Source organism: Protobothrops mucrosquamatus, unplaced genomic scaffold (genome assembly GCF_001527695.2).
Source record: "Protobothrops mucrosquamatus isolate PMUCROS unplaced genomic scaffold, P.Mucros_1.0 scaffold_151, whole genome shotgun sequence".
NCBI lineage: Eukaryota > Metazoa > Chordata > Lepidosauria > Squamata > Viperidae > Protobothrops > Protobothrops mucrosquamatus.
In genome coordinates this window covers 705,961-720,467 of record NW_015386227.1, presented here as the reverse complement: position 1 = coordinate 720,467, position 14,507 = coordinate 705,961, and the positions used below count along the sequence as shown (strand labels likewise).

The window sequence follows — 14,507 nt, the reverse complement described above, 5'->3', positions numbered from 1 at the left end:
TGCAAGTCAAGGACTACCTGTATTGGCTTAATGCTCTAGTTCATATTCCCCACATTGAGAGAGAATCCAGTATAAAACTCAAGGGCTCCTGTTCCTTCTGTGTTCGTTGCATTTCTTACTCGTTTGTCTTGTTCATTTTCCTTTCTTTCCTCATTAAAACACTTGATCGTATCAATGTTTGACCCTCATTATTCTCAGAAATGACATTAACCAAGCAGATGGGATAAGTATATTGCAAATCTACAGCTGAGTTTGCATTATAATGCCTTGTTATTGTTTTAGAAGAATGGCTTTTCTAGACACACAAAGTAGTTTTACCTTTGCACTTGTCTCTTGTGTTGGCAGAAATATTATTAATTTAAGACAAAAACATAGGAATCTTTTCTGTGGTGTATGTAGTGAGGCTCTTCATGGAATACCTTGTATCGCCTAGGGCCAGGGGTAGGCAACCTTGGCTCTTTTATGACTTGTGGACTTCAACTCCCAGAATTCCTGAGGCAGCCATGCTGAGGGGAAAGGGAGAGGTTTACATGCTGAGCCATGCTGGCTCAGGAATTCTGGGAGTTGAAGTCCACGAGTCATAAAAGAGCCAAGGTTGCCTATCCCTGGCCTAGGGAGTAGTACCATACGTATATGACAGCTGCTTCGCATATCCAGAAAACCTAAGAAATTGAACAGTACCCCAATTTCATCCAAGAAGAAAAATAAAGCAAAATATGTAGAAATAAACTTAGAAGCAAACCTGATAAATATGTGAGGAGGAAAAAACTACCGCCTCTCAATTCCAAGAGTCAAGAAATACCATTTACTCCAACTTTCAACATTGTGACTAATAGCTTCTTCTCTTTTTCATGAAGAAGAATATCAGGGATAGAAAGGAAGGAGAACATCTTGTATCTCCCTCTAATATTCCCAAGAAGAAATAGTGCATCAGAAATATTAGTCCTCCTTTTAACAAGGGACCCAGACTCTTTCCTTCCCCATTTCTGCTCCTCTGCTTCGATAAATAAAAGTTTAGAACGGCGATCAAGAGGGAGGTTCAAGGCCAAGGACTTGGTTTGTATTAAATCTAAAGTAACAATTTGTCCTGATGTTAATAAAAAGCCCACCATTTTTGTAAGGGTACCTAATGGAGACCAGCCTTCTCTTGCCAACTACGTTTCTGGGACAACAGCTTCTAGAATCTTGTGTTAACTAGTTATCATTTTAGCACATCTGATAGTCAGTAGGTCAGGGAAAACTCACAAGACACCCCCCCTCTTTTTATAGCACCTTTAAGCTCACTTTTCTGCCAAATCAATTCATGACAATTTTTAAAATAGAACATAGATGCAACTAACTTCTACTTGAGAGGGAGGACCTTTTGTATCTCTCCAATATCTAACAGTAGATTTTCTGCTTCTCCCTACCTTTGTCTTCCCATAGAGATGCCCTGTATCCAAACACAATATGGGACCTCGCTTCAGAATGGAGGGTCCTGCGAGCGCTACCCAGCAGACTTCTTGACCCCTGAGTTTGGCAAACCCATCATGGACCTGGTCAATACCGAGATCTCTGCTGCCACTACTACTCTGCCCAGCTTTAGCACCTTCATGGACAATTATACAGGCGAATTTGACGCTTTCCTCTATCAGATTCCAGCTGCGAACCCCAATACCACATCCTTCAAGCTGGAAGATTTCCAAGTATATGGTTGTTATCCTGGTCCTTTCAGCAGTCAGTTGGATGAGACCATGTCCTCAAGTGGCTCAGACTATTATGGCAGTCCATGCTCAGTCCCTTCCCCTTCCACACCAAGTTTCCAGACTTCCCAAGGTCCAACTTGGGAGAACTCCTTTGGAAGCTATTCCCCCACTCATACCTATGAGGGCATGAGGCCTTGGGTGGCGGCAGCAGCAGCAGCAGCAGCAGCAGCAGCAGAGCCTCCCAAGAGTAGTTCTACTCAACCATCTTATTTTTCCTTTGGCCTTTCGGCTCACAGCCCTGGAGTCCCACCCCAGAGTCCACTGAAGATGCAACCGACGACCCACCAGCATTTGGTGGATGGAGAAGTCTTTTCACTCCCACAAACCTCCTCTTCAGTCCATTTTTCTCCTTTGCCGCTCAGCCAGGCCTCACCGGGCCTAGATGGATCTGGCCTGATGGACAGTTCCCTCTCTCCAACAAAGACACGCAGCCCTGGATCCAATGAAGGGCGCTGTGCTGTGTGTGGGGACAACGCTTCATGCCAACACTATGGTGTCCGGACCTGTGAGGGCTGCAAGGGCTTTTTCAAGGTAAGAGGAATACGTTATTTCAAAGGAGAGTTGGAACTTGATTTTGAAACTTCTAGTTCTATTAAAATAGCCAGTGGTCTTCCAGTCAGCCTGAAGCAACAACTCCCTGAATTCCCTAACCAGCATGGCTTATTGCTACAATGGCTGAGGAGCTGTAGTCTCATCCAATTTGGAGGGCATGAGGTTGGGATTGACTGGCTGAAGACAATCCCAGCATTCTGCACGTCCCTAAGCTCCAGCAAAGAATGCCGGGATTTGAAGACCTCTTTTTCCAGGGAGGGAAAGGAAAAGCCTTTGCTATGTGTTGACTGCCATAGGGATGACTCATCAGACCTTTCTCTGACTGCTTTCTAAATAAAGGAGGTCATTGTAAGCACTCTCTTCCCCTCATAAGGGTAGGTGGCAGGGGGAAAAATTCTTTTAGTGGGAGGCTGTAGAAAAGCTCTGGCAAGCCCTAAGTCCATATCAATCCTTCTGTGTATTTCAGAGGCTACCCTTATTTCATCTGGAAACTGTTGAGACCTAAGGCAACCGAGAATCGGTAACTCCTTGGTGCACAGAATTCCCAAAAGGCATTGTAGATTGCTGTAAAAATGGGGGGGAGGGAAGAGGGGAGAAGGCTAAGAACAAAAATTAAAGGAGCTGCAGCCCAATGGAGTTGGCAGATACCATCTTGGGAAAAGGCTTATTCTGCAAAAATCACAAGGAAAAAGCGGTCGAATCTTCGGGAAGGGATAGAAGATGGGGAACCATTGCAGATACCTGAAGAAGAATTGAAATGTCCGTTCGCAGCTCTGAGGAAACAGTGTGAGAAAAATGAGGAACTGGTTATGAATTACAGGAATTGTAATTGGACATACCTGTAGCATCCCAAGCGGGAGGAGGCCGATCTGTTGGATGGCTTAGCATCCCAAAGATGGCCACTGCCCTTCTGAATGCAGAGATTTTGGAAGGCCACAAAAGCAGAAAGGGAGACAGGTCTGTAACCAGTGGGGAATAGAGAGGAGAACACAGTCAAATAGCATACCTGAAATTAGCCTAGTATATTCAGCTTCTCTAGTCTGACCACTGTTTATTGAGTGGGCACTTAGACCAGGAAAATCTTCCATACAGAGTTGGCTGTGAAATCCTGGGGACTGCACATCCGATGCCTCTGGAGGACAGCAAGTTGAGGACGGCCATCTTCCCCTCCCTTTCCCTTTGAAAAGCCTTTTTGGGATGTTCTCTCTCAGCAGGCACTCAATCAGTATTCTGTGTTCACAGTGCTTTTTTTGGGGGGGGGGTCTCTTCTCCCAAATATTCATCTTAGGCCTTCTGCAAACTTTGGGGTTCTCCACACCTGCAGATATCTGCATCCTTATATCTCTCTTGGCTAGGCAAAAACTCACATTCAGGGGATGAACTTACTTTCAGGATGCTATAAGGCAAGCTAGTAAACAAGCTAGGTTTACAGCTTTCCAGTTGTTGCTGAAGTACAAACTTCAACAGCTGCAGCCAAACCAGACCTTCCAAACTGGAAGTTGGCAACATCCAGAAGGCTGCAAGTTCACTACTCGCCAAGTCCCCCCCCCTTTCTTTTTTTAAACAACAACATGTAAGGAAAAGCTTGAAATACAATTTTCACTCCCGCTCCTTTTCATGCTTGCAGCCCACAGCGTAGCTCTCCCTGTCTAATCTCAGCCTGAGGAAGGCTGGACTGGGTCAAAAAGAAAAGATATTATTCCCTTGGGATGTCCTTTCTGACTTCTGTCAGAAAATACCGCCAGTGCAACAGGGTCTGCCTTCCTCACATTTGGTTACTTTGAGCAACCGCTAATGTGCTCTCCCCGGCAGGCGCTTCTGGCAAGGAGGCCTCTCGACAGCACACATTTCCGTCTCTTGAATTCTCCCTTGCATTGTGGTTTGGCTGTGATAGGAAATGGAGGGCGTTCCCTGCCTTTGTGGAGAATAGCGGTACTTGTAAGAGAAAGGCCTGTCTCTTTTTCTCTGGGAAGGGCTCTTCGTGAGCCTGCTGAGAGGAGCAGAGCTTCAAGAGCTCCGATGGAGCTCAGCTAGGTGACTAAACCAGTATGTCTGGCCAGTGTGTAGCCATAAAAGCTAAGATTTTTGAAAAGCAGCCTGCGACTCTTAAGGGTGCCTTGATACTGTGACTCACTGAACATTAATGATTATTTTGCTGTAAATCAGTAGAACTCAGTTAATAGGTGCTGCATTATCACCAAAACTGCTTTATCAAAACACAGATAGTCCTCGACTTACAACGGTTCATTTAGCGACCAAAGTTACATCAGCCCTGAAAAAGTGACTTATGACCGTTTTTCACACCTACGACCGTTGCAGCATTCCCCGTAGTCACGTGATCAAAATTCAGATGCTTGGCAACTGACTCATGGCAATTGCCGTGTCCCGGGGATCATGCAATCACCTTTTGCGACCTTCTGACAAGCAAAGTCAGTGAGTGGGGAGGCCAGATTCACTTAACAACCGTGTTACTAACTTAACAACTGCAGTGATTCACTTAACAACTGTGGCAAGAAAGGTTGTAAAATGGGGCAAAATTCACTTAACGAATGTCTCATTTAGCAACATAAATTTTGGGCTCAGTTGTGGTTGTAAGTCGAGGACTACCTGTACTTCAGCTCGATTTTACATGTGTTTTAATATTAAATGTGATTTCTTGCAGCACATGATTTTCTTTTACTTTGCTCAACTTTTAACCACCAGATACATTTAGTCTGCTTGGCTGGGAATCATAGGAATAATAGTTCAACATATCCTACAGAGAGCCATTTTAGTGTAGATCGTGCTACGTTGGCCACAAATCTCCTTTCTTGCAACCATAAATAAAGGTGTTAATGTCTCTGAGATATAAAGTTCCCTGCTGCAAATAACCAGTAGCTATCCCACCCAAGATCTTGGCAGAAGGAATGGGTCTGAAATCAATTTTGAGTGTAACAGTGGTATGAATAATTTCCAAATACATAGAAAGGAATCTTCCTGAAATCATAGGGCAATGGAGACACTAACTTCCAGTTTTTCCTTAACTGCACATGTTCCCCCCCACAAATTTCTAAGTGAGGCAGGGATTCAATCCATAGTGAGACAAATGGAGGGACATCCACCTGTTCCAGTTTGGATTATGTTCTGGGTAGAAATGGCAGATAGATGTTTCCCAATAAACCCGAGATTAGGGTTGAAGTGAAAGAAAGCTGCTAGGACCACAAATTTAGCTAAAGAGCTAAATCCCATTTGAACAAAACATTACAAACTCCATGAAGAAAATCACACATGGTTTGCTTTACTTCATAAAGTAAATAAAATTGACATGAGGGAGATTTTGAGTGGTTATGGTGGTGGAACAATCAGGTGACTCCTTGCAATTTGGATATATTCTAGAAAGATGGTTAGAAGTGGGGGAAAGGGGGAATTCATGGCTATGTTTTCAGGATCTAACCATTCAATTGCACATCTGTTTTGCAGCATGCAAATCTCAACCTAGGTGATTGGTTTTGCGTTCAGAATATGCCTTTTTTTGATTGAATGACTTCTCTAAAACAGATAAATACATAAGGGATGGATTTCTTTGCTTCACATTTGAATATGAACCTAATTTGTAATTCCAAAGTCAATACTGTACAATCCCAAGTCAAGCCAAAACAAAGTTTATTCTGACTTTTCTAATTTAATAGTTTGGACCAAAATGTATACAACTCTATATAATGAGGAAATTGCAAAAGTACATTATATTAGAGAAAATTGCTTTGCTTAGAAGCAAATCAAGGGTTAGTGGGTCCCTAGGGCAAAGGAAACAAATGAGAATCTCTGCCAAAAGTAAACTTCATTATTAAGTTTAATACTGGTATTACTAGTATGTAATATTATGGTCAACCAACTTTACATCTGTTTTACCTACAGATATTAACTTACGTGAAAAGTAAACTATCTCTTGCTTACTTTGCAATGTTTAATGTAAGATAACTACCACATCTCATATACAAAACACAGATAATTTAAACATTTTATCTATCCCAGTAATTAAGAATGGGGTCTTGTTTATTTTATGGTATTTTCCAAAATAATGTTGCATTAGCATTGTGGTGGCTCCAAATTTATAATGTTGAGATTTTTCTCTCGAGTATGATGACATTAACTTATCTCCATGCTTCCTCAAGAATAAGTCCGCCATTCACAGGCTGCAAACATTCAGGTGACCGAGAGATGGTGGCAGAGAGACAGGTTCTATCTCTCTCTGTTGCCATCTAGTGGCTGTTAGGAAGTTGCCAAAACTGGAGCTATTGAAAAACAGGATTTCAGTTAGGCTCCCAATCCGTTTGAAATGCAGTGAGAGCTGTTGCTAGTGTTTTGTTTGCCTGGTCTGCAACAGTGTAAGAAGGATTTTTTTAAAGCTTTCTCTCCTGTACAGTGCACCATCCATACAATGTGTACAGTCTCCTGACTTTTGCTCTTCATCTGTAACTTGCATATATAATTGCAGTCTTTGTGCCCATTTTAAATTTTCTTCCATATTTAATTTAGAAAGGTTTAGAGTTCTTTGCCTTTATTTGTCAGTGGAGGCTTCAGCATTGGAAAACTCTGATACCTTGAACTTGCCATCTCTGCTTGCAGCCTGTTTCTAGGCTGGGTTTCCCAGCCAACACACGCTAGGCCCAGACAAGTCCCTTTATTCTTGGTTACTAGGCAACAGTGGGAACAAGTCTAGCCTCTGAGGCGTCTTAGGCATAGTTGGGCCAGCACCAGGGAGACCCAGGTCCTAACCTACCCTCAGCCATGCAAGCTCACTGGGTAATTTGAAGACAGCCCCTCTTTCTCAGCCCAATCGACCTCACAAGATTGTGGTTGTTGGGGAAAAATAGGAGGAATGCTACCATATACACAATGCCTAGAGCTCCTGAAGGAGGGATAGATGGAAACAAACAAACAAATGAATAAATAAAGACATTGTCTTAGTTCTGCAAGGAAAGAAGACAGGCCCCACTCAGCCTCAAAAAGGAAAGAAGAAATGCAAGAAGAAATGCAAGTTCTTCAACTTCTAGGGTTTTCTGCAGTCCCAACACTTACCTTGATTGCCCTGCCTTTTGTTAAATGTTCCTGACCAAGAAAGTGACAGTTTACTGTATTGTTGATATATGTTCACAGTCCCATTATGACTGTGTTATCCATCTCTGAATGTTCTGCTGCCAAGACTTATAAATAAGCCTAAAGTAAAGAAACCTGCATGCAGGAATGTATACATTCCAAAGTAAATTTTTTAAAAAAATATGCTAAAACAAGGTGGAATGAACAAATTTGAAAAAATTAGAAACTGGGAAAGCTAGAGGGTTAACGTCTATGGATAAATAAAGAGCTGTCTTCTGAAGAATTTGGCTTCCCTTGCATTTCCACCAATTGAATGGAAAGAGGACTTTCCAGATGTATCCCTGCTTTTCCAAAATACTTGAAAGGTGTATTGTTTGGATTGCTGAATCATCTGTACAGTGATTTTAGGTGCACTAGGTCTGTCATATGTGTAACATCATGAAAAGAATGTCACCTCAGTGCATGTGTGGGTGGGTGTCTTTTTATGTAGATACCACAATCCAATAATGCAAAGGAATGGGGAATGTTAGACCCTCAAAATGTTGAACCACTGTTTCCAACATCCTTTACAATAACGAATGCAGGCTGGAGTTACTAGGAGTTCTCCTAAAGGAGAAACACTTTGCATTCTTTCTCACCAGAGGTGATGAGCTGATACTTAAAGTTATGCTTGCTCCGTGCAGTTTCTATTGTTTCAGCTTCAATTTCTGTGACATTAGAATCTTATTACCTGGAAATGAAGGTATTCAGGTCTAGCTGCGCACTGAAGATGCACCTAGATGGAACATGAGATTTTGGTCATGCTTACATGAGAAACCACCTAGGCTGTCAAAATATTGGAAGAAATATATCTCTGGTTAATACCTCTTAGTCTCCCTGTCACCAAGATTGAAATGCCCTTCATTTATAACAGCTTAATCTTATGTTCTCTCTCATAGCGCACAGTACAGAAGAATGCCAAATATATCTGCTTAGCCAACAAAGATTGCCCTGTGGACAAGCGGCGGAGAAACCGGTGCCAGTTTTGTCGGTTCCAGAAGTGCCTTGCTGTGGGAATGGTCAAAGAAGGTGAGGCATGTTCCTTCTTGTTCACTGGCCTTCTTCATCCTAAGGTCCTCTGAAACCCAGGCTGGTGAGGCATTTTAATAGTTGAGCTTCCACGTGCCTGTAAGTTTCTGGGTTGAAGAGGGCTGCAAGAGACTGGAATTAGATATTTGGCTCCCAGTTCAAATTAAATATTTGCAAGGGGAATGGCAACTGGCTACAAAAAAAGAAGAAGAAACATAGTATTTTACCTGCATTTGTTACGCAATTCGCTTGCCTGTTCCAGTACCTGTAATTGCAAAGGAGGGTTTAAAACCTCTTTGTAGCCATTGGGATGGGCTGAAATCGTAGGAAACGTCCACTCTTTAAGAATGACTTATCAATATGGGCAGTTGCCTGGCTTTTTGTGCTAAGCCAAACAACTTTAACTGTATTATGTATAGAATCAGGGTGAGGTTTCAGGCCAGGAGGATTGGTACCCTATTTTGGACATTAAGATCTTCATTTTTTTGGAACTGAGCTATTCAGAGCCTTGTGACAGGGGGCAATCAATGGAACATCACTTTCCTCCATGGATTTTTCTAAGGTTGAAAATTTAATGAAAACAAGCTAGAGCTTCTGACCACTTCCTCTGGCTGCTCAGAGTAGTTCCTGGGGTGTTAGAGTCTTTGACCAGGGTCACACACTGCTTAAATCCTTGGTGTGATTTGTTGACTAAATCATGAATCAAATGAAATCATAAAGCAAAATAAGCCGACATGTCAGGGTTCAGAAACAGGCTAGGCCAAACCCAAACAAATCTTAGAGAATGCTGCATTCTGCCCTTCTAAAAAGCCCTCATAAGGTATAAAATCCTGCACAGCTCTAAACCCCATTGGATGGTGCTAAGCTGCACAGAAACGTAACATCATATGCCCCTGGCTGAGATTCAGTTTGTGGTCCTTGATTTTAAAAAAAGAAGCAGCTGTTCCTAGATTGTGGGTTTCTCTTGGTGATAGTTCTTGCTTGCCTATAATCCTCTCCTCGCCTTTCTGTTCCCCTTCCCTTTTCCTCTTGTTTCAGTGGTGCGGACCGATAGCCTGAAAGGCCGACGTGGCCGGCTGCCCTCCAAGCCCAAACAAGCTCAAGATATTTCACCGGTCAGCCTCATCTCCTCTCTTGTGAGAGCACACATAGATTCTGTACCCAGCGCTACCAAACTTGACTATTCCAAGGTATTTTTCTACATCTTTGAAAATGTGAGATTCTGTGCCCTGCCTTTTTGTTGTTGTTAGTTGCAAAGTCGTGTCCAACCCATCGCGACCCCATGGACAACGTTCCTCCAGGCCTTCCTGTCCTCTACCATCTTCTGGAGTCCATTTAAGTTCACGCCTCCTGCTTCAGTGACTCCATCCAGCCACCTCATTCTCTGTCGTCCCCTTCTTCTATTTCCCTCAATCTTTCCCAGCATTAGGCTCTTCTCCAGTGAGTCCTGCCTAGACACTAGCATTTTTTTGGGGGGGGGGTTGAATTTCTGAAACTGAGAAGTGAGAAAATATGCCTGATATCTTTGGATCTCAATCCTCTTACCATCATTTGATCGTAATGAGATTTGGAAGCTTCTTATGCTTCTTCCACAGAAGGCAGTGGATGTTTCTCTCCCTTTTTTACTCTGCTTTTTTATAAAATACAGACTTGGTTTAGAGGCCTGGTCATGTGTGGCTCAGAGAAAGGCCACATACCGCGTGAAATATTTGTGCCTGAAATGTCTCTGCCAAATTAAATAGGTGGCATCAGAAGAATGGTGATGGATCATGCCAAGATCTCTCATCCAGTATTGTTCATGTATCCTTTTAGCCAGTGATAGACATTTCTGTATGAAAAGTACATATCTATGTACTTTTAAAAATTCTCAATCACCATTTAGCTAGAGGTTTTCAGGACAATTCAGAATCCATATCTTTTTGTTTTAAAAATCATGCACATAATACTTATTTAAACCATCTTAGGTGGCAATGTAACAGCTGTCACTTCACAGCCATGACTTCTTTAGTTTATTTTTGGGCACTATTATTTGAACAGATTGTTATTGTTCAGTGGCTATATTTCATGAGCTATTGGTGTACATTGGCTATCCCTAACTGGATGACATTTAGAAGAGTTGAGATTATTGTTATTGTTTATTAATTTATAGTTCAAAACCAAGCCAATAAGCATTAAGACATATACAGCAATTCAGGAGAAAATTGTATATATAAATATATTACATCAAAACAAAGCTGTGGGAGAGACCAGCCAGTTCCTTTGGGCTAAAACTACAGATAGAAATTTTGCCATTGTCCTCCTCATATGAGGGGAATTCAACTTTGCAATGTCAAGTTTTAATTGACATGTTAAAAACGAACATTTACTAAAACATGGGCTATAAATTCAGTTACCATATATGAACATTTACAGGTTTGATTTTTCATATCTAACCCTGATGATGGTGCATCAACGTGGGCCAAAGAGAAGAAAACTTCTATGGATAGCATGCATGAAATATTTGGATTGTAGATCCCAGAATTCCCAGCTAGGAATGACTAATGATGAAGCAGATATTTTACAGTACTACATTTGATGATTGACAGCCATCCTGATAATCTAGGAGCAAACTCTTCACTTGCTGGCTGAGGAATTCTGGGAGTTGAAGTCCACAAGTCTTAAAGTTGCCAAGGTTGAGGACCCCTGACTTAGAGAATAAAGGAACTCTTGAGTGTGCCTTCTAGAATGCTTGCCACCTTACAAGAAATGTACTTCTTTTCTAAAGACTTACTTGCTTGTGTTGTCAGTTCCAGGAATCTGTCTCCTATCAGTTTGAGAAGGAGGACTGTGTGGATGTGCAGCTGTTCTATGACCTATTAACGGGCTCGATGGATGTGATCCGGAAATGGGCAGACAAGATTCAGGGCTTCCTAGAGCTTCCGAAAGAAGACCAGGACCTGCTTTTGGAATCTGCATTTTTAGAGCTCTTCATTCTACGGCTAGCATACAGGTAACACGTCTTAGCTACTCCTTTCAGTTAAATAGTAAAAACCATCATGTCTGTTAGCTCCATCTGGCTCCTAGCCTTTGCAATCTAGAAACAGTTCACATGAAACCATTCAATACTTTGAGTTATAACTTTGTGCAGCATCATTTTGAAGTGTTACGTATGCTCCTTAACATCAAAGGAGCACAGCAAAGAGGCTGGGATGCCTTTTGTGGATAAGCTCCATTGGAGGACTTTGGGTGCATTTCGGTGACCATTTCCAAATGGTCCAGTAGGCAAGGAAAATGGACACTGACCTCTGCAGTGATGGAACCAACAGCACCAGTGGCTTGAACATCAGAAAAAAGGAAGTTGTAGTTACCATAGACTTACGACTTTTGCATTCTCGGAATTGATCACTATTATCACTACTACTACTACTACTACTACTACTACTAACATTAAAATATATAATGGCTGCCACTCCAATTATTTCATTAATTTGATTTATACTCCACATAACTACTCTAGTGAGTATTTGCCCTGGGCAATGATGCCAGTATGAATGAATGAACTCTCCTGGCTCAGTAAAGTAGTGTACTTCTGGGCAGGGATGTTTAAAGGGATTTTTAAAAGTGAGTGTATGTTGCTTTTATCCTATGCTTATATAACTAACATTTCAGGATTTTTAAAATAAAATATGGGTATGTGTGTATAACTAGATAAATCAATAGGACATTAGAAATGACACTAGAGAGACATTTAGGGGCTGCAGGTATCAAAGTAAGAGCAATATTCAAAGTGGCAACGTAATCCTGCAAGATGAGAAAGCAAACCTGTTGAGATAATAAATTGGATAGCATGTCAGACTTTGACCAGGGGACTTAAGGCTTAAAACAGCTTGGTGTGAAGTTTATCTTGGCTTCATGACACCTGCTTGGGTTAGCCACCTTGCAGTGCAGCTGAGAGAAGAAAATAGAATATCTGTTGATGCATGCAAGAGCTATATTTGCTGCCCTGAATTTGTTCTGAGAAGCAGCAAATAAAAACATAATTAACACAAGCAACTCTAAATGTGATAATTAGAAATAACACAAGCCACCCACACTTGTGGGCCGCCCTTTCTCAGTCACAATTGGTAAGGAAGGAAATACTGTGCACTTAACTGTCATCTTAATCCACAGGGTCTATGGCAGGTGTAGGCAACCTCAGCTCTTTTATGACTCATGGACTTCAACTCCCAGAATTCCTGAGTCAGCATAGCTGACTCAGGAATTCTGGGAATTGAAGTCCATGAGTCATAAAAGAGCCGAGGTTGCCTACCCCTGATCTATGGGGATGAGTTGATTTTAGCTCATCCTGGAGAAGCCAGAGGTTGAATTTGGGATCTTCTGCATAGTTCTGCCATTACTACCATATTCCATTTCAGGTGTCCGTTTCTGAGCCTCTTCTCTGACCACACAATGTTCTGTCTCTTGCAGATCCAAGCCAGAAGAAGGCAAACTTATCTTCTGTAATGGTGTTGTGCTGCATCGTGTGCAGTGTGTCCGGGGTTTTGGGGAATGGATAGATTCCATCATAGAATTTTCCCAGAACCTCCACCGCATGAACATTGATGTGCCCTCCTTCTCCTGTCTTGCAGCACTTGTCATAATTACAGGTAAGTGGACAGGCGGGCTCTTGAGAAAAACATACGGACAAGCGGACAGAGAGACACGCAAGCAGGAAATACAATATAGAATGGAGGGTGAAGGGAATCCTAAGAAGACCAAACAACTTTTCTTGTTAGGAATATGGAAACTGAGAGATTCTAAGCTCTGTAATGAGCCAGAAATGTAAGGTCTTATTTGTAAGGTCTTATTTTCATATATATATGTGAAAATATTTTTAACTCATGCCTGTAATATAGAAGTCTTCAGAAAAAGTGTAATTCAAGTGTGTGAAACCTGTGTCTACCCAGTTGCTTCTGGTGCTAAAAAGCAAGCCTCAGCATCCCTCATCGTTAATCATAACTGTCTGGAGTTGCAATTTAGTAACTTTAGGAGGACCAAACGTTCTGTCCCTGGAATAGGATCTAGTATTAGTGAGGTCGAAAATAATCAACTTAGTCATCATAGACCATGTGGCTCAGGCAGCATTTGCTGGAGATCCCTGAAAAAAAAATCCATAGAATCCCAACTTTTGTATACTTGTCTTTATGTGATGAAACTGATACGTCCAAAGGAAGGTCTCGCGTTGCTTGCTTCTGTGTTTTATTTTTTGTGAAACACAAGGCAGGGATTATTCTGATGTAGCTGCTGAGACATAGATTTGTATAATCGAGAATGTTTCTATAAAAACCACAGCTTCCCTGTAGTTTCCATAGCAAAACGTCAGCGACAGAGCTTTGTAATAAATTCCAGAAAAAGTCGTATATTTAAATGCTTTAAAATAAGACTTTTGTTGCTTTCTTCTTCCTTACCCAACCAGATCGCCATGGGCTGAAGGAGCCAAAGAAGGTTGAAGACCTCCAGAATCGCATTGTCAATTGCCTTAAGGACCACGTGACTTCCACCACCAGTGAGCAGGTACAGCCCAATTGCCTCTCAAAATTATTGGGCAAACTTCCTGAGCTCCGCACCCTTTGCACTCAAGGCCTACAGCGCATCTTCTATTTGAAGCTAGAAGACCTGGTGCCCCCTCCTCCAATTGTGGATAAAATATTCATGGACACACTGCCATTCTGAGGACAAGGTGGAAGGAAGCCACCGCCATGAACCAAATGGTGCTTTCTTTGGGGGAGAGTGGCTTTGTTTGGGTTTCTCCTCATTCTGCCTCCTGCTACCACCACCACCACCACCATCACCATCTATCTTCCTCGGAGGGAGAGAAAACTAGCAGAAAGAATGTTCTGCCACCTTCCATCCAGAGGGAAGTTTGCAGAAACATTTCCAGAGACATTTCCAGAAGAGTGTTTTAAAATGTTAGTCCAGTGGTTGGAGACTGAAAACCATAAGCACTGTATGCGCCCTTTCCCCCCCCTCATTCCCTTTACGTTTAGAAGTTACTGGGACATTAAGAATTGCCATGTAATTCTGTCTGAACTTGAGACAACTTGGAGT

General features: G+C 42.0%; 1 protein-coding gene across 1 annotated transcript; it reads left to right on the top strand.

Annotated features, from left to right (window-relative positions):
• Positions 1-1,159: 1,159 nt before the first annotated feature.
• On the top strand, positions 1,160-14,240 carry NR4A1 (nuclear receptor subfamily 4 group A member 1). Its single transcript, XM_015819952.1, has 6 exons — positions 1,160-2,276; positions 8,312-8,441; positions 9,480-9,631; positions 11,228-11,430; positions 12,888-13,066; positions 13,876-14,240. Exons 1-6 carry the CDS (start codon positions 1,428-1,430, stop codon positions 14,130-14,132), a joined length of 1,770 nt encoding a protein of 589 aa, XP_015675438.1. The 5' UTR covers positions 1,160-1,427; the 3' UTR covers positions 14,133-14,240.
• Positions 14,241-14,507: the final 267 nt, after the last annotated feature.